At 43.0% G+C, this 27,620-nt stretch overlaps 1 protein-coding gene across 3 annotated transcripts; it reads right to left on the bottom strand.

Moving 5' to 3' along the window:
• Nucleotides 1-139: 139 nt before the first annotated feature.
• On the bottom strand, nucleotides 140-27,231 carry LOC129857487 (ral guanine nucleotide dissociation stimulator-like 2). Of its 3 annotated transcripts, XM_055925790.1 has the most exons (20): nucleotides 26,928-27,225; nucleotides 25,239-25,408; nucleotides 10,860-10,907; nucleotides 10,643-10,726; nucleotides 10,348-10,511; nucleotides 10,078-10,134; nucleotides 9,677-9,870; nucleotides 9,251-9,357; nucleotides 8,685-8,900; nucleotides 7,860-7,963; nucleotides 7,118-7,202; nucleotides 6,299-6,358; nucleotides 5,590-5,676; nucleotides 5,410-5,442; nucleotides 4,993-5,114; nucleotides 4,775-4,864; nucleotides 3,430-3,523; nucleotides 2,860-3,084; nucleotides 2,511-2,625; nucleotides 140-2,415 (listed from the first exon to the last, which is right to left on the bottom strand). In XM_055925790.1, exons 2-20 carry the CDS (start codon nucleotides 25,395-25,397, stop codon nucleotides 2,237-2,239), a joined length of 2,223 nt encoding a protein of 740 aa, XP_055781765.1. In that variant the 5' UTR covers nucleotides 25,398-25,408; nucleotides 26,928-27,225; the 3' UTR covers nucleotides 140-2,236. The 3 variants fall into 3 exon arrangements, with proteins under 3 accessions (XP_055781765.1, XP_055781766.1, XP_055781767.1); XM_055925791.1 differs by lacking the exons at nucleotides 25,239-25,408; nucleotides 26,928-27,225 and adding an exon at nucleotides 12,350-12,730; XM_055925792.1 differs by lacking the exons at nucleotides 140-2,415; nucleotides 2,860-3,084 and adding an exon at nucleotides 3,133-3,155 and having other exon boundaries at nucleotides 2,535-2,625; nucleotides 26,928-27,231.
• Nucleotides 27,232-27,620: the final 389 nt, after the last annotated feature.

A 27,620-nucleotide genomic window follows, 5' to 3' on the forward strand; every position in this document is an offset into this window, starting at 1 on the left:
TTTATATGTGTCTGTTTTCAACCTTTTTTTATGTATAAATTATTTTATTTTTAAATGATCGTGCACAAATATTTTGCATAAGGTTCTTCATTAAACTTTCTCATCCACCAACAAGCTAGATACTAAACCACAGTCTGAATCTTTTATATGTACATCTTTGTACATTTATTTGATAAGAATAGACACAGCAGAATTACAGCACACATCCGGGGAGTTGCATAGAAATTACTCATATTACTGTCACATCAAAATGCATAGAAAAAGGAAATGGATCACACAAAAACAACAGGGCATATGTAGTGCATAAAACATGCCAGCTTCTACAGCACTGTGAATGTACATCACATGTACTGTACATTCCAATGCATATATCACAGAGGCTTCATGTCAAATAGCACCCTATTAAGCCCACTACTTTTGACCAGGTCCCATAGGGCTCTGGTAAAAAGTAATACACTATATAGGGAATAGGTTGACATTTGGGACACTTTAAGTGGTTCAAGCACCAATGAGACAAAGGCACTAAACAATCAGTAGCTTAGCCTGGCGCTAACACTTCATCAAATGACGTTACCCGGAATCCTCTCTCCTCTCCCTGGAACTACCGTATCTATGCTTCAGCCTTAGTAGAGACTTCAACAGCACTGGGTAGTATGGCCAGAGTTCATCAGTTAGGGCCTCCGACAATCTGTCCCCCATGCGCCCTTATGCATACAGGTTGTTCTTCCTACTGGTCTCATCCTCATAGGAAAGAAGCAGAGCCTTCTGCAAAACCCTCTACATTCAGTTCCTGGACTAAAGACATTGCATAATGAAACCTTATAGCTGTCAGATCTCTATCAAATGTCAGAGGAAATATCAATTAAACATCATTCAGTGATTTGTGAGAATCCCTCACTAACCTCGCATGGGTCTTTGAGGACTGACTTTGGAAGCCCTGGTTGAAATACTCTTCAGACAGACTTCCATTCCAACTACCAACTAAACCCATTCAGAGACCATTGATAAAGATTAGCTTATGCTGTATTAAAAAGTATAGCATTAAGGTGCAATGGTAGACATCTTTTCAATACGCACAACATAGTCTGGACTTTCATTAGTGTCTTCACATGAATTGTTTAGGTTAGAGTTTGTGGGTTGGTGCTGTTATGCCTAATGGTTAGTACTCAAAATATGACTATATTCTATATGGGAGTGGCAAGGCTGTATATGTAAAGTTATTGTATTTTACATAAGATACTACCAGAACTATCATTCAATATGTATGCACAAAGCCCAAGCGAAATTATCATGTATATCTTTGACACGTCTTGACTCATTTGAAATGGTTGCAATTTGAGGCAATTTCATACATTTCATGTTACTTCACAATGAATAACATGTCATTCTGACACTTGTTGATAGCTCCTTGGGAATGTAAACACAATCATGACATCGTCCATACATAAAAAACATATACATACATACAAAGTACATAGTTAAAACATTTTGATGAGGCCCCGTGCTTTGCTATAATGAGAGGATTCAGTGACTCTGACACTTATTCAGATGCATTATATCATAATGTCAGCCCAGTGCTCTCCCCATCATTCATATTCCTGCTTGAATCCACTCTCTATGGAGAAATGTAAGACTTAGTTGTGGCCATGGTCAATTCAAAGAGGTCATATCGCCCAAACTACTTTGATTTAATGAAGTTCTCTGCTATCAACTCATTTCTAGGATGGCACCTGAGGCACATTCCTCAAATACTCAAGATGATTTGGATTCCTCAGTTGCTCTTGGTTACAAGGCTATTCCATTTGGTTAAATAGGAAATAAGATGCCAATGGTCAGAGAGACTTAAGGAACAGCACCATTCACCATCTGTTAAAGATTTGCATTGGTCTTGTTCTAGGTGTATATTTGCAGTAGTATGCATTGCCAACGAGAGAGACATGCACCCTTCTACACTAATGGACTTCCCTGGTGTACACAAACAGGGCAGCATATTTATTGAAATGTCCCAGGTAAGAATACGTTCATCAAACAAGTTCAGACAGGTTTCAGGATACATTTAGCTAGAACAAGCTCGGTCAGAATGTGTTTCCACTTCGGAAAAAGATTAGGAAAGACAAGGCCACATCTCACTGAGATATCTGCCTGCATTCTTATCATCATTCAATATGTATGCACAAAGCCCAAGCTATCGACCTGTCCTTGAGAAGCACTAGCCACATTATGTCTCAGATATAGCCTATTTGGGAAAGAGCTGTCTCCGCCCCTTGGCTTTGATTCGAGGGAAGGTGGCACTAGTTTCTGTGCTGATTGGTTGAGAGCGAAAAGGGGTGTTGCCTCCTTGTCTGCGCAGCAGGAAGTCCACACTAGAGGAAGTCATGGCATAGAAGACGTTTCCTGTGGCAGGGATGACCAACTCTACAGGGCAGAACAAGAAAAGTCATCACTACAATAAATATGAACAGTGAACTGTTAAAGTGATTTTGCATGATCGGGTTGAGAAATGTCTTTACCTTTTCCATCTGGCAATAGTTGGATCAGCTCATATCTGGATGCTTGTTTGGGGTCCTGACTGTGTTTTTCTAAGGCAGAACTGATCACAGTGGGCGTCTTGTCATTGCTTGTCACCTGAGGAAACAGAGAAGAAGAACAACAATGATACCAGACAGCTTGACTCCTAGTTATAATATCCTGTGTACAACCTGAGGAAATGTTTTGGACTACTATCATTAATGGATATTTGTGGATTAAAGTAAATGGTCATGAGTGCAGGGTGCAGTGCAGTGCATAATTTGATACCAAAAAAAGGCAAATATCTCTAATTAAATCTCAACTCAATATATCATTATCCCAGCTCAGTACCAGTATGCTTCTGTACATATTCCCATCTTGTAAATCCATCCGTATCCTGACGATCCGCATATCAGGCCCAGACCCTTTGTTGTTATTGGTGGGATTGTTGCCACAGGAGACTGATCGACGATGTGATTTGATGGGAGTGGATGGTGTCAATGCAGACGGGATGGGGTCATTGGTGGGAGGGGAGGAGTCAACATCCAGACAGGAAACTGAGGGGGATTTCATATGCTGAAATAATAATAGTGATGAAAATAATAAAAAAAACATTATACTTACTGATATGACAAGATAAAAAGTGGCTGTTGCGTGAAGGCCAAAGCAAATAAAGACACAGAAGAGAATTAAAAGATCAAAGATTTTCCTCTTTTAAAAGTGCTCTTCTGTATGTTTTTACGACATTTGTTTTAAAACAATCATATTTGATTACTAGTAAACAGCAATACTTAGCAATAACTACGAGTTTTTGCGCATGAATAGTAATTGCATGCTCAGCAATTCTAGCTGGCAATGCAAATATATTTTGGGGAAAGTAGGTAAAATAACTGGAAATAACAGGTCTCATTTTGTAGTTACCTTGGTGAATTTGGAAAGAAAGTGACAGACAGGGGAGGGGAAGTCAAAAAGGCCGTCACTGTCAGCAACAAGGCTGGTCCTGGAGGAATTCAGGCTGTAAGGAGGTGAGAGAATCATATCATGTATGTTCATCACGCACCGTAATCTGCATGACAACAACCTACAAAACATCTTACTCAACCCCTGAGAAATACATAGTAAATGTACAAGCTTGGCTTTCAGCTCTTTCCAATGTTGTATGTTAATTGACCAGCTCTTGCACTGTGTGAGGATATTTTTTATGGAAAACAGTACGGAGGACTTACCCCCAGACCCCCAAGTCAATTTTCCACAACTGATTACTTATGGCCACATTACTACAAATTTGACAGTCAAATAGTCAAGATAGTCACTATATATACAGTATATAGTATGTGGACACCCCTTCAAATGAGTGGATTCGGCTATTTCAGCCACACCCGTTGCTGACAGGTGTATAAAATCGAGCACACTGCCATACAATCTCCATAGACAAACATTTGCAGTAGAATGGCCCATACTGAAGAGCTTAGTGACTTTCAATGGGGCACTGTCATAGGATGTCACCTTACCCACAAGTCAGTTCACCAAATTTCTGTCCCGCTAGAGCTGCCCAGTCAACTGTAAGTGCTGTTATTGTGAAGTGGAAACATCTAGGAGCAACAACAGCTCAGCCACGAAGTTGTAGGCCACACAAGCTCACAGAACCGGACTGCCAAGTGCTGAAAAAATGGTCTGTCCTCAGTTGCAACACTCTCTGCCTCTGGAAGCAACGTCAGTACAATAACTGTTCACTGGGAGCTTCCTGAAATGGGTTTCTTAATCTTAACAATGCCCCCGTGTACAAAGCGAGGTCCATACAGAAATGGTTTGTCAAGATTAGTGTGGAAGAACTTGACTGTCCTGCACAGAGCCCTGATCTCAACCCCATTGAACACCTTTGGGTTTGAATTGGAGCGCCAACTGCGAGCCAGGCCTAATCGCCCAACATCAGTGCCCAACTTGTGGCTGGAAGCAAGTCCCCGCAGCAATGTTCCAACATCTAGTGGAAAGCCTTCCCAGAAGAGTGGAGGACGTTATAGCAGCAAAAGGGGGACCAACTCCATATTAATGCCCATGATTTTGGAATGAGATGTTTGACGAGCAGGTGTCCACATACTTTTGGGTCATGTAGTGTAGTATAGTTCACAGACAATGCTGACTGGCCATTCTTTTACAATAGTACTGAGCCCATATAACCAGTGTATTTCACTATACATAGTGAAAGGTATCTGCAGTGAATACTACCGGCATGTTGTGTGTAGAGTGTAATAATAGGCCTCATTACTTTGGGCACCGTGTGATGATGACTGTAGGGTTCAGGGTACGACCAGAGCTCGGTTCGCACGGCACCTCAATTTCATTGGACAGTCTGTAACTGCAGACATCATGTAATGTGATTAGCGATCATCATAATTGTAGAGTTCCGTTTGAAATAACATGTATGTACAAACGTGAATGTTTTGATTGTAAAATGAATAAAACCTAAAGATAATCACGGCTTACCTTTCTTCTTCATTTAACGAGGGTACACTTTGGTACCACTGTAGGAAAGCCTCGTCAGTGAGGAAAACACAGTTTTTACAGGAAGACTGCAGTAGTCGGATCTGAGCTAAAACCTCAAACTCCTGCAAAGAGAAAAACAAATCATTATCATCAAATTAATCTCCAGTACTAATGGCACACTGTCAGTTGAAATGCTAGAAGTTAAACATTAATATGTGCATGAATGCACCGCTTCAGAATTCAATACACTGCCACACATTTAATGACACAACAGAAAAGCAATTTATAAAGACCATCTGCTATGTTGAGCCAGAGGCTAATGAATTGGTCTACATCCTGGAATAACTGAACATGTGGACAATGGGCGATGAGGAATTTAAACAGTAGCAGTGCAAAGGCCCTGATTTCACCACTTACTCGTCTCCTCTTGTCAAAGTTGATGTAGCCGTTCTGAAACGGAGGAACAGGATATTATGTCACTGTCAATGCAACTTATATATTTTTTTAAATGTACAATTTCACCACTAGAGCTTATGACCAACTTCCTGTTGATGGACACATGATGAGGGATAAATGACTGTACATGAAGGGACTCACCTCTAGTCTGTCTTTGACGGCCGTGTCCAGCATGGTGAGGTCTGTGAGGAAGATCCCCAGGTAGGGTACTGTGCCCTGGGCTGTGGACTGTGTGAGAGAGGGGAGGGGTGGAGAATAATGAAAAACTAAAACAGAGTCATAGGGCTTCAGGCTTCCCAGACACAGATGAAGCCTACTCAATGCATGCTCAGTGGATAACCTTGGGTTAAAACCGGTGAATGTACTGTATATCAAGTTGTCCTTACTTAACCATCAACGATTCCTATATTGAAGAAATACCAGCATTGCATTACGCTACATCAGCAAAGGGTTATTTGATGCCCTTTGTACAGTATATTCCATGCTTCTTCCTTCAAGGAAAAAATTATTATTTACATTTGCATTACATTTAAGTCATTTAGCAGACGCTCTTATCCAGAGCGACTTACAAATTGGTGCATTCACCTTAAGATATCCAGTGGAACAGCCACTTTACAATAGTGCATCGAAATCTTTTTTAAGGGGGGGGGGGGGGGTCAGAAGGGGGGCGGGGGTCAGAAGGATTACTTTATCCTATCCTAGGTATTCCTTAAAGAGGTGGGGTTTCAGGTGTCTCCGGAAGGTGGTGATTGACTCCGCTGTCCTGGCGTCGTGAGGGAGTTTGTTCCACCATTGGGGTGCCATTATGAGCTTTGTGAGTGACTTCAAACTCGCTTATAGGAGTACTTACCCCTATCTGTCTCCTGTTGGTCATCTTTCCGTCCAGGTTGGCGAACTTCGAAGTGCCCTCCTGAAAAACACAGACAAACATCTAAGCATGACAATCTGGAACACAATCTAGAATTTAGAACAATGGCTATGTGCTCCAAAGCCCTGTGTAGTAACTGTGTAGTAGGCCCTCAATTCCAGACAAACTGAGGAAGCAGCTTGCTTGGTAAATTATCAAAGCACAGCAGAAGGCAGTGTGATATTTTTCCAACATCAAAGCCTGGAGTGAAGCTTTCAAACGAAAGCTCCGGCATATGTTTCGATGAATTCCTGCGTGGATGCCTTGGTGAAATTGCAGCTAATGTAAGGTATTGATGCATGCACAACGCATAACAGTGAATGGAAATGCTGCTAATCCTACCGATTTCCAGGCCCCCCGTCAGAAATTCACAGTGCAATACATGTTTAGAAACGGGTGAATTTAGATTGACAGGACATGGACATTGAGAGGCTGTACACTCCCAGATGACGCATTCCTCTAGTTTAAAAGGCATGATTCATGATTCAAAGTGATTTTTAGCCCCGGAGTAGTGCTTCATCTGGATCTGTGTAGCGCAAACGCTCTTGAATAGATATGAATTTGAGTTGAGTTAAACACGTTTGGTGTGATCTCTGATGACACTTCACATGAGACCTGTCCTCTTCTCATACCACTTGTATTATGGGATGTCTGTCAGTGCACTGTGTGTGTCTGTGTGTATGTGTACATGCGTATGTACATACAGTACGTGCGTGGTGTGTGCGTACGTGTGTGCAGTAACTCTCAATCACTGTGACTCACCTCTTTCAGCAGCTCCCTGCTCTGGGAGTAGTTGTCCTTCTCAGAGAAAATGTTGGACAGCTCCTCGTATCTCCTCACTGCTTCCCTGTCAGACAGAGTCACATGACAACAACAATGAGCCATGCACCCAAAGAGGGTATTAGGGGCCTGGACTGACATTTCTCTGCCGTCTACTGGACCTTACTATAATCCACATCCAAGCGAATCAGCGAGCCATGATTAGTTTAGCTACGATTGGGGAAATTATAGCAAGATGGGATGATCAACGCGCGGTAGTGTTTTCGAACGTTAAATGTGTTTGACTATGGGAAAGGATGGTGTTATATCAATGACAATGTGATTAAATTCCTGAGTTTTTGAAATGGCTGTGTTGTAAAAGACAGTTATGACAATGATAGTGTTACGAGAATGACAATGTTATGGGAATGACAATACTTTGAAAACATCTGCAATACAAGTACGTTTTGCTGTGGTCAAGTGGTCTAGGCCGCTGCCATATGTACTGCTGTAGCATGGGTTCAAATCAGGTCGCCCATTTCAGCACACTCTTTACCTAGAACCAAAAGGGTTTTTCAGCTTTCAGCATAGCAGAACCCTTAGAAGAACCCCTTTTGGTTCCAGGTAGAACCCTTTTGGAACCCTTTTTTCTACGAGTGTATCGCTCTCTATCCAATAAACATACAAAGACAAAAAAAAAAGTATGTTTTTCTGTTATACCAATCGGAATGCTTCCTCCACCAACCTGTCAGTTTCTAGCCACGTCTTCCTTAGTCTGTGTACTGGGTTACTCTGCAGGGCAGACACGATGGCGTAGAGAGACGAAAAGTTTTTCCTGGCTCTGCATTCCTGTTGAAACACACACAGTACAGCATTGTCTGAGAATACCTGCAGCCGGATCAATGGGGTTGGTTGGCACTCGCTGTCTGACATGGTCAACTATATACATTCCTAAAGTGACTTCTCCCATAAAAACCTGTTCATGAGGTGACGTGAGTGTTTTGGCAACAAACCGTGATATCTAGCCTGAGAGTGTGTGTGAGATTAGGAGCTAGCTAGGCTTTTAGTCGTGAAGGAGAAAGAGGTCTGGCAGTGACTCCATAACAACATAATATGTGTCCATAACAACCATGTGTCCATAACAACCTGAGGACGGTGTGTGTGTGTGTGTGTGTGCGTGTGCGTGTGTGGGAGAGCGTGTAAGCAAGTAAGCAAGAAAGTGTGTGTGATTGTGTGTGTGGAGTCAGCAGGAACAGCCCTGCTGCAAGCTGCTAATGTTCTCCTAAGTTACAGGATGACAGTACTACATCTACTGTGAGCACCTTTACAGAGAGAGGAAAGTATTATGCGGAAAGTCAAGTACAGTGTAGTCTTGTTAATGTTTTGAGAAAGACAGCTTAGTATTCTGCTCCCAATTCTCTACTTCAACCCAAAATCCCAAACCTATTGCTGTTGTGCCCTTGAGTGAGGTATTTAACCTCGAACTTCCTCCAGAGGAATGCTGCTTCCAAACTCTCAACGGGTGTGTGTGGACAATAAAGTTATTCTATTGTAATGATGACCGGCTGACCTCTGCCACGCTGATCCATTTCTCCAGGAGGCAGGCTCTCTGCTGGCTGCGGAGCTGCGTGGGCCACAGGCACGAAGCCATCACGGCATTGGCCAGCCGGTTGAACTGGCGTACAGTGGCCCGGACGGACCAACATACACCCTCGCGGCCCTTCTTGTCTCTCTGAGACCACAGGGAGCCCAGGCAGTGGTACGGGACCAGACGCACAAACAGCTCCTGTTAGGAGAGAGTGGGGGAAGAGGTAAGGAGGGAGTGAGGGACCGGGATTGAGGGAATAAGAGGTAGAGAGTGAGTAAACATTGAGAGAGAGAAAGAGAGAGAGACAGAGAGAGAGAGAGAGACAGAGAAACAGGCAGACAGAGAGAGAGAGAGAGAGAGAGAGCAAGGCATAGCCAGAAAGATTGCAAGTATGAGTAAGTATGAGTACTATGAGTAAGAAAGGGTCAGAGAGACATAACAATAGAAAAAGAGGAACACAATTAAGACTGTGGTAAAGTACATGTTCCCATGATCTATATAAGGTTAGGCGGAGTAATGATACCGTAGGGGTCAGAGGTTAAACCCACCGTCTCTATCTTGGTGAGCTGCTCAGCAATCAGCCCAGCAGGGAAGCCCAGGATATTGGTGGGATCAAACTTAGTGGGGTCAGCAGGAGGGCTGGCGATGGTCCTATCTAAACGACAGAGATGATGCAATACTAATCCCAATGAATGTAGGTCTATATTAACTGATACAAATGAAAGGCTTATTCAGTCGGGTTGGCAGTGGAAAGAGACATTAGGGTGGTCTTACAGAAGCAGGTTCCACCAGATTTGGATGGTAGACAGCAGACAGTGGGAATAGAACACTGAAGATCATCACAGAAAACTACTGGAAACAATTTGGAGGAGAGTTCTGCCCATATATATCTATGGTTATGCCACCCACAAAATCCTCATATAACCTCAGGTTGGCAGTGCCATGACTGTCATAAACCCAGAGTGTATAGTGACCTGAACTAGAGTCAGGCAGTAGGGCCTGTTCATTGAGCTCCTCTGCCAGTCTGAGGAGGCGACCCCTGATCTCTATCCCAGAGGGGTCGGAGGGCAGCAGGGGGGCCAGGCGCAGCAGAAGACCAGGCTCTCCCAGAGAGCGGAAGTCCTCAGGATACTCCGACAGCCACATACTGAACACCATACACACCGCTCTGGGAGAGGGAGAGCGGAACGGGAGAAAATATGCATGAAGTGTGCGCACACACACACACACACACACACACACACACACACACACACACACACACACACACACACACACACACACACACACACACACACACACACACACACACACACACACACACACACACACACACACACACACACAGAGAGGGATCATATAGTATCAGACTCACCTGTTGAAGGGTTGCCTAGTCTGACTCCTTGTACTTTCTCCTGGTGGATGTTGCAATCTGGAGAAAGAGGGAAGAAAAGAGAAATAAATAGAGAGACAAAAGTTCCTTTGAGAGAAAAAAAAGCTGAATAAGAGATGGTTTCTTCAGGGTAACGCAGAGGCATCACAACGTCTCCTTTCCTTCCCTTGGTCTTTCAACAGCACTTCAAAAAGGTTTTGTAACACTACATACAACCGGTGTGCCATGCATTGTTTCCTCTGTCTTCCCTACCTGTCGATGAGGATGTCCAGCACTCTCTTGGTGGAGGTAAAGGAGCGATAGGTGGAGAGGAAGATGGTGATGAAGGAGGAGTCTCCCATGGCGAAGGAGTGGAGGAGGTGCTGCACCAGCTTCTCCTCTGTTCCCGCCTTCACACTCTGCGAACGAGAGCTGGACTGGAGGGAGAGAGAGAGAGATTCATAACAATACTACCATGACAATAGAGACTTACAAAGATAACGTGTAAGGATGTAAGGTGTAATTATACTGTCATTTCTGTGCATTGTATAATGGAATGTATTCTCACTGTTGCACTGGTGGGGGCGCCATGCTGTTGCTTCACCACTACATGGTATATCACTCCGTCCTCTTCCTCCTCCAACACAGTAGACTGAGGAAGAGAGAAAGAGTATGATTAAGATTATGATTCAGAAAAAAAGGTGCATAATTCATACTCTGGCACAAATCTCCCACTGTCACCAAAATCTCGTTATTCATGCTTATCTCAAGTTGCATTGACCTACCAAATCCAGAGGACAGTACCAAGTTGTCTTCATGGGGGAAGTCTCCCCCTGTGGAATACAATAACATCCAATAAAAATAAGTGCTGTCACATGACCAGAACCAGAACCTTAGGTTTTAACATAAATCCCCGACGTTCCCATGAAGCATATTATGTTATTAGAATTGTACAATAATAAACATACATATTTAGGAGTTTCAGAGGGCAAAGCAGTTTTAACAGAAAATATCTGAATGGGTTGAAAAGAGAAAACAAACAAACATGGGTGAAATATCATCAGAATCTGTTAAGGTTGTAAGTGGAGTAGTCTTAACACAAAAAAACCCACAGTCAATTGTAAATGCAACTAAACCGATAGGTCACAACATCTTTCATATGTTTTGGAAAGCAAACAATGCATCATTTCGACAGAAATGACAACATTACATGAAATAAACCCTCTGAATACTTGCAAAACAGCTGTGATACTGTACTGAAATGACCTGCTCACAGTTTCACTGAACCATTCCATGAAATAGGCCGACTATGAGTACAATAGCAAAACATCCTAATGTACCTGGGGGGGGGGGGGGGTTAATGCCTTAGTGTATATATCAGTTTACACTTCCCCCGCCATTTACACCCATGAAAATGTGATTTTCCATGCTGAAAAATGCATGAGAAAACACAGTGACGTCAGTCTGACATCAACAATCCATGCCAGTGACCCAAACAGAAGACCGACTGGTCATATGTGAATCATTCAACATGTAAAAGCACAACAACGTCAGCACGTTTTAAAGCTATTTAGGGCATTGCACTGCCTCCTTTTGCATTAACTTCCCCCTTCAGTTGAGATCCGACCACAATATGATGATAAGCAATTTCCAGGTCAACATATACGTGCAAATGCATTAAGCACAAAGCAGGTCATATAGACCACTGACCAGACATCACAGTTATGCAACAACTGCTGTATCCTATAACATGTCTATCGGTTTCCTTTTTTGACATGCGGAGGTGCCTTCTGTAATCACCTTCAGTAACCACTCATTCAAGTCAATTGGGGTACTGAAGTTCCATGCTCAGTTAATGTAGTGAAATGATCTTATTTTGGGCTCCCAAGTGGCGCAGCGGTCTAAGGCACTGCATCTCAGTGCTAGAGGAGTGTCTGTCTGAGACACTACAGACCCTGATTCGATTCCAGGCTGTATCACAACCAGACGTGATTGGGAGTCCCGTAGGGCGGCGGAGAATTGGCCCAGCGCCATCCGGGATAGGGTTTGGCCCTGGGTAGGCCGTCATTGTAAATTAGAATTTGTTCTTAACTGACTTGCCTAGTTTAACAAAGGATGAATAAAAAAATCCATAGTCTGTCTATTATCATGACATAGGTTCAGAACATGTTGGTCGACCTACATGTTTCTGTTGTTGATCTCATATGTCTGTTGCTCTTTCTCTTTCCCCCCTATCTGTACCTGACTGACATTGACCCAAAAAAACACAAGTTACCTTCATCTCGACAAGTCCAGACAGGCTACAAGCCTTTAGCTTCTTTGAGAACTTCACAAGAAAGCCACAAACACCATCTTGTCCACTTTCTTTCATCGGTCTTTTTAGTTTCCTATTTTCTCCTTGACCGTCGTTTTTCAATGACCGAGGGATTGTTTGTCTTTCAGTTTGTCTGGCTCTCGGACACACATAAACACACCTGGAGCCGTCATTAGGTAGGGCCACCCCCTCTGTGTGCCTGCGTCACATGGACACACCCATAACACACACAGAGATAGACGTATGCACACGTATACACACACTCACTCACTCACTCGCAACCAGGCACACACACACACACACACTCACTCACTCACTCACCCACTCACTCACTCACTCACGCACTCACGCACTCACACACGCACGCACGCACGCACGCAGGCAGGCAGGCAGGCAGGCAGGCAGGCAGGCAGGCAGGCAGGCAGACAGACAGACAGACAGACAGACAGACAGACAGACAGACAGACAGACATTATATAATATTATAATATATACTCGCCTGTTGAACACACAGGGGACTCACATAGCCTACACACAATGAGAAGGCCTGCAGCTATTGGCTGAACAATACCTTCTCTCTTTCAATCCCTCCTTCCCTCTCCCCCAGTCTTTTTCCCTGTGTGAATGACCTACATTTGTAACTAAACCTGTTTAACTATATCTCTTCCCACAATGAATAGAGTAAATTTAGAGGCAGACCTAATTGACTAAACTCATCCTCCATCATCAACATTTCAACAAACCTGCTCTGAGGATCATTACATCCTCTGACACTGACCTGTTAATATGTGACATATGCTAATGACTTCATAAATGTTCCTAGTCAACTAATAAAGCAGGAAGCACGCCCTGTTTACTCAAGGGGCTAACGAGACTATGTTGACACACAGGTGAAGACTTTCACAGCCTCACAATGATAGACTTGTTCAGGCTACAGCCTGTTAGCACTAGTAGAAGCTAGGTCTGGCTGTTAGCATGTTAACCAACTGACCTCCTCCTGCAGGGAGGAGGTCAGAGATCTGGCAGTGTGGTGCCAGGACAACCACATCTCCCTCAATGTGAGCAAGACAAAGGAGCTGATCGTGGACTACAGGAAAAGAAAGGCCGAACAAGCCCCCATTAGCATTGACGGGGCTGTAGTGGAGCGGGTCGAGAGTTTCAAGTTCCTTGGTGTTCACATCACCAACAAACTATCATGGTCCAAACACACCAAGACAGTCGTGAAGAAGGCACGACAACACCTTTCCCACTGACGAGACTGAAAAGATTTGGCATGGATCCCCAGATCCTCAAAAAGTTCTACAGCTGCACCATCGAGAGCATCATGGCCAATTGCATCAACGCCTGGTATGGCAACTGCTCGGCATTCGACCGTAAGGCGCTACAGAGGGTAGTCTGTATGGCCGACTGCATCACTGGGGCCAAGCTTCCTGCCATCCAGGACCTATATCCTAGGCGGTGTCAGAGGAAGGCCCAAAAAATAGTCAAAGACTCCAGTCAACCAAGTCATTGACTGTTCTCTCTGCTACCGCATGGCAAGCGGTACAGAAACTCACCAAGTCTAGGTCTAAAAGGCTCCTTAACAGCTTAAGACTCCTGAACCCCCCCCCCCCCCCCTTTTGTTTTTACACTGCTGCTACTCACTGTTTATTATCTATGCATAGTCACTTTACCCTTACCTAGATGTACAATTAACTCGACTAACCTGTGCCCCCGCACCCGGTATCGAGTCAATATAGCCTCGTTATTGTTATTTTATTGTGGTCCTTTTTTTTCTTTTTTACTTTAGTTTATTTAGTAAATATTTTCTTAACTCTATTTCTTGAGCTGCATTGTTGGTTAAGGGCTTGTAAGTAAGCATTTCATTGTAAGGTCTACACCTGTTGTATTCGGCAGTCGTGGAAAAAGTCATACTTGAGTAAAAGTAAAGATACCTAGAAAATGACTCAAGTAATAGTATAAGTCACCTAGTAAAATTCTACTTGATTAAAAGTCTAAAAGTATTTGGTTTACAATATACTTAAGTATTAAAGTAAGATAATAAATCATTTCAAATTCCTTATATTAAGCAAACCAGATGGCACCATTTTCTTGTTTTTTATTTATTTATGGAAATCCATTTACATCATTTACAAACGAAGCATGTTGGTTAGTGAGTCCGCCAGATCAGAGGCAGTAGGGATGACCAGGGATGTTTGGTGGATAAGTGTGTGAATTTGACTATTGTCCTGTCCTGCTAAGCACTCAAAATGTAACGAGTACTTTTGGGTGTTAAGGAAAATGTGTGGAGTAAAACGTACAATATTTTCTTAAGGAATGTAGTGAAGTAAAAGTAGTCAAAAATATAAATAGTAAAGTAAAGTACAGATACCCCCAAAAAAGACTTAAGTAGTACTTTAAAGTATTTTTACTTAAGTACTTTACACCATTGGTATCCGGCGCATGTGACAAATAAAATTTGATTTGATTTGAACTCTAGCTAGCATATAGACTACTAGCCATTGTTAGCCTGTGTAGCTCTGTTTACCGGCACCTATAACCATACTTTCTGCACACATATGACTCTATGCAACAGACAGAAGGAAGGTTGTGTAAATACATGGACTGCAAACCAGTTGAAGAGGATTTCTAGCCTTGGTTTATTCACCTTAATGTACACAGAAAGAATATAATACACAAGGACTTTTAGAGATGATTATTTCTGTGTTGTCATCAATGCTAGCCTACATCAGGTCACGAAAAACAGTGACTACAGGCTTTGTACTGTAGGCCTACAGTAGCACTATGCATTCAACTAATCAGGGTGTTATAAACTAGGCTAACAGCACAGTCACTGTTTCTAAGAGACTGCAGTTGTAAAAGTGAGGCAAAATACAACTTGTTTACATCTTTAACATAGGTCTACTGTAGGCCTACTTTTCTATGGTATTATGTTTTTGTCTCAAGCAGTAGGTCTAAGGTTAAGTTTACCCACAACTCTTCCTGGTACAGTTACCTACAGTAGAACCACTTACTTGGGACCATCCGTGTCAACCTCAACCAAACACAATCCACCACATCTCAGTCTGTGAGTGACGATGGAACAGGGAGGCATCAATGAGGATCTCTAATATTGTGACATGTAACAACCCCTACAGTGTTTCTGTTCTACCAAATGCACAAAATCTTTGAATCTGTTTGAGTGCATTTTCCCCAACAATCAATACAAGGACTTGGCTGCTCCGCTGTAAGGAAAAGCTGGCTCACGGAGCAGATGATAATAATCATGGAAGTAAGTGGCTGAGGTTCATTCCATGAGAAACATCTTGATAAGGAAATTTGCTTGACTCTCCTCAGATAGCGCATCATTCAAATCTCCCATTTTGTCTGCTCATGTTTACAGATTTTGTCAAATGTTATCTTTCGTTCGCCCACTTTTTCCATCGCTGCTAGTTTTAACTTAATGTTCATACTCTTTATGTGGAACCTCTCTCATTATTCAACATGCTCCTTGTCTCTATATTTCCATCTTTTCTTTCCATAGAGGAAGTACATAATGAGCGGAGACAAACACAGGAAGCACGACGTGCTGTTGTGACGAGCTGCTATTTTTTCTCTCTCTCTTTCCCTCACAACCCGGCCTCCTCTGACCACTACGATAGGCATCGGTGCAGGGGGGGAAAGCAGGAAGAGCCTCCCAATCTCTCAATCTTCACCCCCTGTCTTTACACAGTCTCAAGTTCTACTTCCGTCACTTGTTCGTCAACATCAGACATTTTGGGCTATGTCTCTTTGAATAAGTATCTATGGTTGTTATACAGTATGATCAAATGGGTATGTGAGCAAATGGGAGCGTATTGTCATGTGAAAACGTAATCCCACCACTGAAACCAATATTGTTGACTACTTTACACAGCAGTACAATTGGGGCTCGTAAATATATCCTCTGAAGTTTTATTTAAAGATGCCTATTGTTTTTTTTAGCTCCCTACTCTCCCTCTCAGGCTCCCACCCCTTCCTTCCCATCCTTCCCCGCTCTTCTTCTCACGTTTTCATCTGTGCATCCCATGGTACCCTCTCTACTCTTTAAAGTGAGCCCTGGTGGTATTCTACAGCTGCTCTATTTCCTTATATCCAAGTCTTAAGGTTGTTTTAACTATCAGGGTCATATTGGCAAGACACTTCGTTTTTTTTGTTGTTCAGAATGAATATTCAGTAGACTATATGGGTCACCACATATGACAAACCATAGGCCCCATTTTAAGATAAGCGGAAATACTACTGAAATGATTCCGCCAAGCTATACCTGCAAAACAAATGTTGAAACCTGACCTAAAGAACATGTTGCCCTGTGTGGAAAAGTTTCATTGCCTGCAGGGGGGGGGTGGATTGTCATTGTGAGGCCTGACCCCATTGTCTAAATCCATTCACATGCATCTAAGTTTCCCTCATTAAAGAGTGAACAAGTGGCTTGATTCAATTCCACTTGATAGAATGGCCTCTGAAACCCAGCCTATGATATCTGAGTGGAGTGGGGGATGTGGCAGCTGTACAACACACAACACATAGACCCACCCGCTGGTAGCCACCCATAGATTATTTAACACGGGTGGCTGGGTAGCCTAGTAGTTAGAGTGTTGAGATAGTAACCGAAAGGTTGCAAATTCGAATCCCCAAGCTGACAAGGTACAAATCTGTCGTTCTGCCCCTGAACAAGGCAGTTAACCCACTGTTCCTAGGCCGTCAATGAAAACAAGAATTTGTTCTTAACTGACTTGCCTAGTTAAATAAAGGTAAATAATAATAAACATGAGACACCTAGTACAGTGGCCATGTCATGTGACACAAACAGAACAAGAGGGAAGTCACCACTGCAGCTGGTGCCTGAGTCAGTGTGACTTCTTTTTATAGCTCCGGGGAGTTTCTTGAGACTGCATGCTAAGTGAAGTCAAAGCCAATGAGACGAGCTTCATGTGCACTACGCACTAACGGCAAGTAGCAAGTGTATGAGAGTTAGTCAGTGGAAAATTATGGAGTTAATTGACACGTAATTAAGAGACAATCAAATAAATCTTAAATTGAACTGATACGGTCTGCAATTATTGGGTGAATATAATGATTTGTTATATCAAAGTGATGAAATTACATTGGCCTAAGTGTCATAAAATTGTGGCCCCCTCCCAGTTAGGGGGAGTGATGAGCTCTACAGCAGTCTCACAACTCAATCGCTGGTTGAAAACTGTTTTCTGCTCCCAAAAGATAGAATTTGTAGATAATTGTCGCTCCTTCTGGGACTCACCCACAAACAGGACCAAGCCTGTCCTGTTGAGGAGTGACGGACTCCATCCTAGCTGGAGGGGTGCTCTCATATTATCTACGAACATAGACAGGACTCTAACTCCCCTAGCTCCACAATGAGATAGGGTGCAGGCCAGGCAGCAGGCTGTTAGCCAGCCAGCCTGCCAGCTTAGTGGAGTCTGCCACTAGCACAGTCAGTGTAGTCAGCTCAGCTATCCCCATTGAGACCGTGTCTGTGCCTAGACCTAGGTAGGGCAAAACTAAACATGGCGTTGCTCGCCTTAGCAATCTCACTGGGATAAAGACCTCCTCCGTTCCTGCCATTATTGAAAGAGACTGTGATACCTCACATCTCAAAATAGGGCTACTTAATGTTAGATCCCTCACTTCCAAGGCAGTTATAGTCAATGAACTAATCACTGATCATAATATTGATGTGATTGGCCTGACTGAAACATGTCTTAAGCCTGATGAAGCCTGATGAATGTACTGTGTTAAATGAGGCCTCACCGCCTACTCAATCACTTTTTATAGCTACTGTGAAGGACCTCGGTGTTACTCTTGACCCTGATCTCTCTTTTGACGAACATATCAAGACTGTTTCAAGGACAGCTTTTTTCCATCTACGTAACATTGCAAAAATCAGAAATTTTCTGTCCAAAAATGATGCAGAAAAATTAATCCATGCATTTGTTACTTCTAGGTTAGACTACTGCAATGCTCTACTTTCCGGCTACCCGGATAAAGCACTAAATAAACTTCAGTTAGTGCTAAATACGGCTGCTAGAATCCTGACTAGAACCAAGAAATTTGATCATATTACTCCAGTGCTAGCTTCCCTACACTGGCTTCCCGTTAAGGCAAGGGCTGATTTCAAGGTTTTACTGTTAACCTTTAAAGCGTTACATGGGCTTGCTCCTACCTATCTTTCCGAGTTGGTCCTGCCGTACATACCTACACGTACGCTACGGTCACAAGACGCAGGCCTCCTAATTGTCCCTAAAATTTCTAAGCAAACAGCTGGAGGCAGGGCTTTCTCCTATAGATCTCCATTTTTATGGAACAGTCTGCCTACCCATGTGAGAGACGCAGACTCAGTCTCAACCTTTAAGTCTTTACTGAAGACTTATCTCTTCAGTAGGTCATATGATTGAGTGTAGTCTGGCCCAGGAGTGTGAAGGTGAACGGAAAGGCTCTGGAGCAACGAACCGCCCTTGCTGTCTCTCCAGGGCCGGTTCCCCTCTCTCCACTGGGATTCTCTGCCTCTAACCCTGTTACTGGGGCTGAGTCACTGGCTTGCTGGTGCTCTTTCATGCCGTCCCTAGGAGGGGTGCGTCACTTGAGTGGGTTGAGTTACTGACGTGAACTTCCTGTCTGGGTTGGCGCCCCCCCTTGGTTGTGCTGTGGTGGAGACCTTTGTGGGCTATACTCGGCCTTGTCTCAGGATTGTAAGTTGGTGGTTGAGGATATCCCTCTAGTGGTGTGGGGGCTGTGCTTTGGCAGAGTGGGTGGGGTTATATCCTTCCTGTTTGGCCCTGTCCGGGGGTTTCTTCGGATGGGGCCACAGTGTCTCCTGACCGCTCCTGTCTCAGCCTCCAGTATTTATGCTGCAGTAGTTTATGTGTCGGGGGGCTAGGGTCAGTTGGTTATACCTGGAATACTTCTCCTGTCTTATCCAGTGTCCTGTGTGAATTTAAGTATGCTCTCTCTAATTCTCTCGTTCTCTCTTTCTCTCTGAGAACCTGAGCCCTAGGACCATACGCCAGGACTACCGGGCATGCTGACACCTTGCTGTCCCCAGTCCGCCCGGCCTTGCTGCTATTCCAGTTTCAACTGTTTCTGCCTGAGGTTACGAAACCCCTACCTGTCCCAGACCTGCTGTTTTCAACTCTTAATGATCGGCTATGAAAAGCCAACTGAGATTTATTCCTGATTATTATTTGACCATGCTTGTCATTTATGAACATTTTGAAAATCTTGGCTCTCTCTAATTTTCTCCTTCTCTCTTTCTTTCTCTCGGAGGACCTGGGCCCTAGGACCATGCGTCGGGACTGCCGCCCGTGGTGACTCCTTGCTGTCCCCAGTCCGCCTGGCCTTGCTGCTATTCCAGTTTCAGCTGTTCTGCCTGCGGTTATGGAACCGCCACCTGTCCCAGACCTGTTGTTTTTCAACTCTTAATGATCAGCTATGAAAAGCCAACTGAAAATTATTCATGATTATTATTTGACCATGCTTGTCACTTATGAACATTTTTGAACATCTTGGCATAGTTCTGTTATAATCTCCACCCGGCACAGCCAGAAGAGGACTGGCCACCCCTCATAGCCTGGTTCCTCTCTAGGTTTCTTCCTAGGTTTTGGCCTTTTTAGGGAGTTTTTCCTAGCCACCGTGCTTCTACACCTGCATTCTAGCTGTTTGGGGTTTTAGGCTGGGTTTCTGTACAGCACTTCGAGATATTATCTGATGTACGAAGGGCTATATAAAATAAAATTGATTGATTGATACTGTCACGGGTGTGATTTGGGGCGACATTTCTAAAATAAAAGGAAAATGTACGCTCACCACGCTGCACCTTGGTCTTCTTCCAGCATCGGCCGTGACAGCTACTGTTTACAGGCCTCCTGGGTCATATACAGAGTTCCTCACTGAGTTCCCTGAATTCCTATCGGACCTTGTAGTCATGGCAGATAATATTCACATTTTTGGTGACTTTAATATGGAAAAGTCCACAGACCCACTCCAAAAGGCTTTCGAAGCCATCATCGACTCAGTGGGTTTTGTCCAACATGTCTCCGGACCTACACACTGCCACAGTCATACTCTGGACCTAGTTTTTTCCTGTGGAATAAATGTTGTGGATCTTAATGTTTTTCCTCATAATCCTGGACTATCGGACCACCATTTTATTATGTTTGCAATCGCAACAAATAATCTGCTCAGACCCCAACCAAGGATCATCAAAAGTCGTGCTATAAATTCTCGGACAACCCAAAGACTCCTAGATGCCCTTCCAGACTCCCTCCGCCTACCCAAGGACGTCAGAGTACAAAAATCAGTTAACCACCTAACTGAGGAACTCAATTTAACCTTGCAGAATACACTAGATGCAGTCGCACCCCTAAAAACAAAAACATTTGTCATAAGAAACTAGCTCCCTGCTATACAGAAAATACCCGAGTTCTTAAGCAAGTTACCTGAAAATTGGGACGGAAATGGCGCCACACCAAACTGGAAGTCTTCCAGCTAGCTTGAAAAGACAGTACCGTGCAGTATCGAAGAGCCTCACTGCTGCTCGATCATCCTATTTTTCCAACTTAATTGAGGAAAATAAAAACAATCCAAAATGTATTTTTGATACTGTCGCAAAGCTAACTAAAAAGCAGCATTCCCCAAGAGAGGATGGCTTTCACTTCAGCAGTGATAAATTCATGAACTTCTTTGAGGAAAAGATCATGATCATTACAAAGAAAATTACGGACTCCTCTTTAAATCAAAGCTCAGTTGTCCTGAGTCTGCACAACTCTGCCAGGACCTAGGATCAAGGGAGACACTCAAGTTTTTTAGTACTAAATCTCTTGACACATTGATGAAAATAATCATGGCCTCTAAACCTTCAAGCTGCATACTGGACCTTATTCCAAATAAACTACTGAAAGAGCTGCTTTCTGTGCTTGGCCCTCCTATGTTGAACATAATAAACAGCTCTCTATCCACCGGATGTGTACCAAACTCACTAAAAGTGGCAGTAATAAAGCCTCTCTTGAAAAAGCCAAACCTTGACCCAGAAAATATAAAAAACTATCGGCTTATGTCGAATCTCCCATTCCTCTCAAAAAATGAAGAAAAAGCTGTTGCGCAGCAACTCACTGCCTTCCTGAAGACAAACAATGTATATGAAATGCTTCCGTCTAGTTTTAGACCCCATCATCACTGAGACTGCACTTGTGAAGGTGGTAAATGACCTTTTAATGGCGTCAGACCGAGGCTCTGTATCTGTTCTCGTGCTCCTAGACCTTAGTGCTGCTAATGATAACATCGATCACCACATTCTTTTGGAGAGATTGGAAACCCAAATTGGTCTACACGGACAAGTTCTGGCCTGGTTTAGATCTTATCTGTCGGAAAGATATCAGTTTGTCTCTGTGGATGGTTTGTCCTCTGACAAATTAACTGTAAATTTCAGTGTTCCTCAAGGCTCTGTTTTAGGACCACTATTGTTTTCACTATAAATTTTACCTCTTGATCATGTCATTCGGAAACATAATGTTAACTTTCACTGCTATGCGGATGACACACAGCTGTACATTTCAATGAAACATGGTGAAGCCCCAAAATTGCCCTCCCTGGAAGCCTGTGTTTCAGACATAAGGAAGTGGATGGCGGCAAATGTTCTACTTTTAAACTCGGACAAAACAGAAATGCTAGTTCTAGGTCCCAAGAAAAAAATAGATATTCTTTTGAATCTGACAATTAATCTTGATGGTTGTACAGTCGTCTCAAATAAAACTGTGAAGGACCTCGGCGTTACTCTGGACCCTGATCTCTCTTTTGACGAACACATCAAGACTGTTTCAAGGACAGCTTTTTCCATCTACGTAACATTGCAAAAATCTGAAACTTTCTGTCCAAAAATGATGCCAAAAAATTAATCCATGTTTTTATCACTTCTAGGTTAGACCACTGCAATGCTCTACCTTCCGGCTACCCGGATAAAGCACTAAATACACTTCAGTTAGTGCTAAATACGGCTGCTAGAATCTTGACTAGAACCCCCCCCAAAAAAATTTGATCATATTACTTCAGTGCTAGCCTCTCTACACTGGCTTCCTGTTAAGGCAAGGGCTGATTTCAAGGTTTTACAGCTAACCTACAAAGCATTACATGGGCTTACTCCTACCTATCTTTCCGATTTAGTCCTGCCGTACATACCCACACGTACGTTACGGTCACAAGACGCAGGCCTCCTTACTGTCCCTAGAATTTCTAAGCAAACAGCTGGAGGCAGGGCTTTCTCCTGTGGAGCTCCATTTTTATGGAATGGTCTTCCTACCAATTTGAGAGACGCAGACTCGGTCTCAACCTTTAAGTCTTTATTGAAGACTCATCTCTTCAGTAGGTCCTATGATTGAGTGTAGTCTGGCCCAGGAGTGTGAAGCTGAACGGAAAGGCACTGGAGCAACGAACCGCCCTTGCTGTCTCTGCCTGGCCGGTTCCCCTCTCTCCACTGGGATTCTCTGCCTCTAACCCTATTACAGGGGCTGAGTCACTGGTTTACTGGTGCTCTTCCATGCCGTCCCTAGGAGGGGTGCGTCACTTGAGTGGGTTGAGTCATTGACGTGATATTCCTGTCCGGGTTGGCGCCCTCCCTTGGGTTGTGTTGTGGCAGAGATCTTTGTGGGCTATACTCGGCCTTGTCTCAGGATGGCAGAGATCTTTGTGGGCTATACTCGACCATGCCTCAGGACTACCTGGCCTGATGACACTTTGCTGTCCCCAGTCCACTTGGCCGTGCTGCTGCTCCAGTTTCAACTGTTCTGCCTGCGGCTATGGAACCCTGACCTGTTCACCGGACGTGCTACCTGTTGCAGACCTGCTTTTTTCAACTCTCTAGAGACAGCAGGAGCGGTAGAGATACTCTGAATGATCGGCTATGAAAAGCCAACTGACATTTACTCCTGAGGTGCTGACCTGTTGCACCCTTGACAACCACTGTGATTATTATTATTTGACCCTGGTGGTCATCTATGAACATTTGAACATCTTGGCCATGTTCTGTTATAATCTCCACCCAGCACAGCCAGAAGAGGACTGGCCACCCCTCATAGCCTGGTTCCTCTCTAGGTTTCTTCCTAGGTTCTGGCCTTTCTAGGGAGTTTTTCCTAGCCACCGTGCTTCTACACCTGCATTGCTTGCTGTTTGGGGATTTAAGGCTGGGTTTCTGTACAACACTTTGTGACATCAGCTGATGTAAGAAGTGATTTATAAATAAATTTGATTGATTGATAAATGAAGTAGTATAATATCTCACAAACACATTCTTTCCTATAAAAGACGCGAGAACTTACAATGGAAACAATTATCTGTGTACTTTAGGGTTGAAAAGGAGTAAAACCCAGACATTAGTGACAGAACATCAAGGCTGTGTGAGTATAGAATAACCCAGCAATGGACTGCCACAACTAGTCTGATAAAACCTTTACAGCCTCTGTCTCAGCCAGTGGAACATAAACAAAGGTTATACATCGTGAGAAAAACACGAATGCTGTCAACCTGTCCAGGTTTGCACACTTTCAAATCAACCAACACAACCCTTCGTGTTTCAGGAAAATTCAACTGGATATAAATAAATAGTGAATTATATTAGAAAATACATGTAATATGGTCATAAGAGTAATGCTCAAGAAAACAACATCTTAGCAGAAATGTTGCAGTAGTCTACTTGGAAATCTCAAGACATGAGCATTTTCTTCAATGCTTGGTGGTCAAACATCATCTCATTCACTGGCATGCCTTGATGGAAAGTACCTCCTCTTTAGTGTCCGTCTTCAAAATCAAAATGACGGAAATCCCTGAGGTTCTTTGAAAACCAACTGACCGCATCTGCTGTTTACTCAAGGAACTGGTAGGGGAGCTATGTTACCACGGTTTCACAGACCACTGCTCTAATACCCTAACCCCCTACCCTGGTTGGTCTGAGGAATGTGATACATTTTAAAGGGCAAGGCTAAGAGGACAACCTGACTTAAAGCTGCAATATGTAACTTTTTGGGCGTCTGACCAAATTCACATAGAAATGTAAGTTATAGATCTGTTATTCTCATTGAAAACAAGTCTAAAACGCTGTAGAGCTGTTCTATGTGAGCTATTTCTATGCTTCCCGGTCTTAAGTTTCATTTTTAAGAGTTTTACTTTCGGTTTTGTACATCAGCTTCAAACAGCTGAAAATACAATATTTTTGGTAATTGAAAAGATTTTTCACAGCGGTTTAGACGGTAGAATGATTCTAATAGTTCGTTTTTTCCCTAGCACTGCACAGCCGATTCATATAATTAAATCTTGATGGTGAGTTGGTTATTTGAATAAGCTATGTAGTGTTAGGGCAAAAACCAAAATGTGCACCCAGGACAGTTTCTGTATCAAATCAGCCATTTGTTGGATTCCCCATAGATTAATGTATTTAATATGAGACCACTGGAGAAAGTTTGCTATGTGAGAAAACAGGAAACAGTGCCCTCCATAACTTCACAGGTATTAAAGTGCACTGCACATTGATGTATCCTTCATCACAATTTTCTTTATCTTTATTTAACTAGGCAAGTCAGTTAAAGAACAAATTCTTATTTTTAATGACAGCCTAGGAAGAGTGGGTTATCTGCCTTGTTCAGAACAACAGATGTTTACCTTGTCAGCTCAGAGATTTGATCTTGCAACCTTCTGATTACTAGTCCAACACTCTAACCACTAGACTACCTGCCTCCCCAGATGAAACTACTCCTGCAGTTAATTGCTGTAAATGAGTTACAAACAGTACATGTTCCTAATCAAGTTAATCAAATATAAAATCACTTCCAACCTCAGAGGAGTTCAGTCCAGTACTTTCAGTCACTTGTCCTGATTGGCTGCTGAGGCGAACATTGTCAGGCGCTAAAGGCCGGTAGCCAATGAGAGGTACATCCCTTGACTCCACCCCTGGCAGGTCCATCCCACCTGTTCGCATACTACGAGGGATCATGGTGCCGACGGCTAGAGACACAAAATAAACAATAGGCACTTATGGGGTTAATTGGTTATAATTTAAATGTTCTACTCAGAAAATGAGAGTCAATGGCACAGGACCAACATAATTTTATAGTTCATGGACTTTAACCAACTCGGAAAGGCATAAAAAAAGAAACACAATAGTATCTATATTGTACAATAAAAATAATTGTGTACCAAAGCTTTGGTGGTAGCAGTTGATTTGTTTACATGATGATTTACATTTCACTGTGCCCTGCTCCAGCATTGAATTTGAATGCCAGCTCTTCCTTCCTTTTCCCTTCTCCCTCCCTGAGATGTGGATTGCCATGATGATGGAAATCTAGAAAACACTGTTACACCGTAGGGCAGGAGGAGGATGTTGACATGTACCACTATATATATTTAGAGACAGCAGATATTCATGTGACCATGCATTGCTGATTCACATTAGTGAAACTGTTTCAGAACATTTTTTGCCAAGCAAGTGTGGTGTAGGCTACTGTATATGAATGTACGGCAAATGGATATGTCAGAAGACTTCTTGATCTTGTATGGTTAATGTCATTACTTCAGTAAGGATGCTAAATGTGTTTAAATAGGTGGAACAAACATTTTATGTTTACTCTTTATCTGTGTAATTAAGGGTTTGCTATTGTTATTTTATTTTATAGCTGCTCTTTAATTATTTGTTACTTTATTTCTTATTCTTTTAGGTATTTTTCTTAAAACTGCCTTGTTGGTTAAGGGCTTGTAAGTAAGCATTTCACTGTAAGGTCTACTACACCTGTTGTCTTCGGCACGTGACAAATACAATTAGATTAGATTTGATTTGGGCTACCTGTTATACATAGCTTTTTGTCTGTGAAATTAAATGCACTTTTCTACCCTACATGCACTGTTATACAATCGGCTTATATGGGACACTAATCAACTCAATCACATCATCTTTGGGAACATGGTACTAAACTTTGAAGTGTATTTCAGTCTTGAGGGCCTACATATACTTAGGCCTAGTGTTATTAAACATATATATATTGGTTATAGGAAAACATATCTGTAAAATGTGTCTATATACTGACTGTTAGTTTGTCATCATAAACAACCAACGGTTATCCACCGGTCTGAATAACTTCCATTCGTGACATTGCTGCCTTTTTGAGGAAGGCAAACATTACATTTTGGTCTGCATGAGTGAGTCCACACTGTAACTAGGCTACAGATGGTCACACCCCAATTGCATATGTTCCCTTTCAATTCAACCAACCGATGGGTGGTGCTGTATTGACTTCTCAACCAAATTGTGTTCACCTTCAATCATAGGAAACAAGACACTATAGGGGTTAAGCGTAATATGATGATAAAGTTTGCGTGTAAAGCATTTGTTTTTTTAGTAACCAAATACGCAAGGTTTAGGCCTATTTGTAGAATGCCATATATATTAAATGTTATGAGGGCCCTGCAATTAAAGAGATGATGAAATTACAAAATGTCATTCATGGCTATATCGTATGATCGAACTTACTGAATGTTGAGTGTCCAACTACGGTCAGCTAAATTCCGCCAGCATTGGATAGCTGTAGTGTTTGCCGCCGTGGAATATACGGTTACCGGTTAGTGGACGAATGTCGCGCCCATCCGTTCCAGCACCGACGTCGTAAGAGAGTTTCTCACCCCCTCTATCAGTATCTGTGTCCCCCTCTGGTCGCCTGTCAAGCTTCTAGTGCTGATAGCAGCACTGAGCGCATTCGTGTGCCGCACACTCCCTCACTGCTTTCTGTGCTCTGACGGCGCAGTTCCTGTAGACGTGTGCTCAGCGCGTTTAGCAACACAGCCTACACTTGTCTCACTGGCTGAGAGAAGGGGAAAAAGTGGTACTCTCGGAAATATAGTCTATTTGGACTGTGTGTTTGGTGTACAATATGAAAAATGTCAAGGCATCTATGGGCTCCTAAAATTAGGGTTTAAGAACAAAACCAATAATTCCCTATGGAAAGCACACACACACACATACGTGATTTAACCTAATATTTTATCTGCTGGATTTGTGTGACATTTTCTTTTGGCTATCTGCCACATTTTTTTCTCAATGCTGACAGTAGCGGAAAACATTTCCAAAAGGAAATTGACCCAAACACTGCTGGAAGGCATTAGTGTGTCATGCCCATAGGGGCCACAAGGGTATGTGCCCCCTCAGATTTGTCCTTTTTTTGTTTGT

This window comes from Salvelinus fontinalis, chromosome 6, assembly GCF_029448725.1.
Source record: "Salvelinus fontinalis isolate EN_2023a chromosome 6, ASM2944872v1, whole genome shotgun sequence".
Taxonomy (NCBI): Eukaryota; Metazoa; Chordata; class Actinopteri; order Salmoniformes; family Salmonidae; genus Salvelinus; species Salvelinus fontinalis.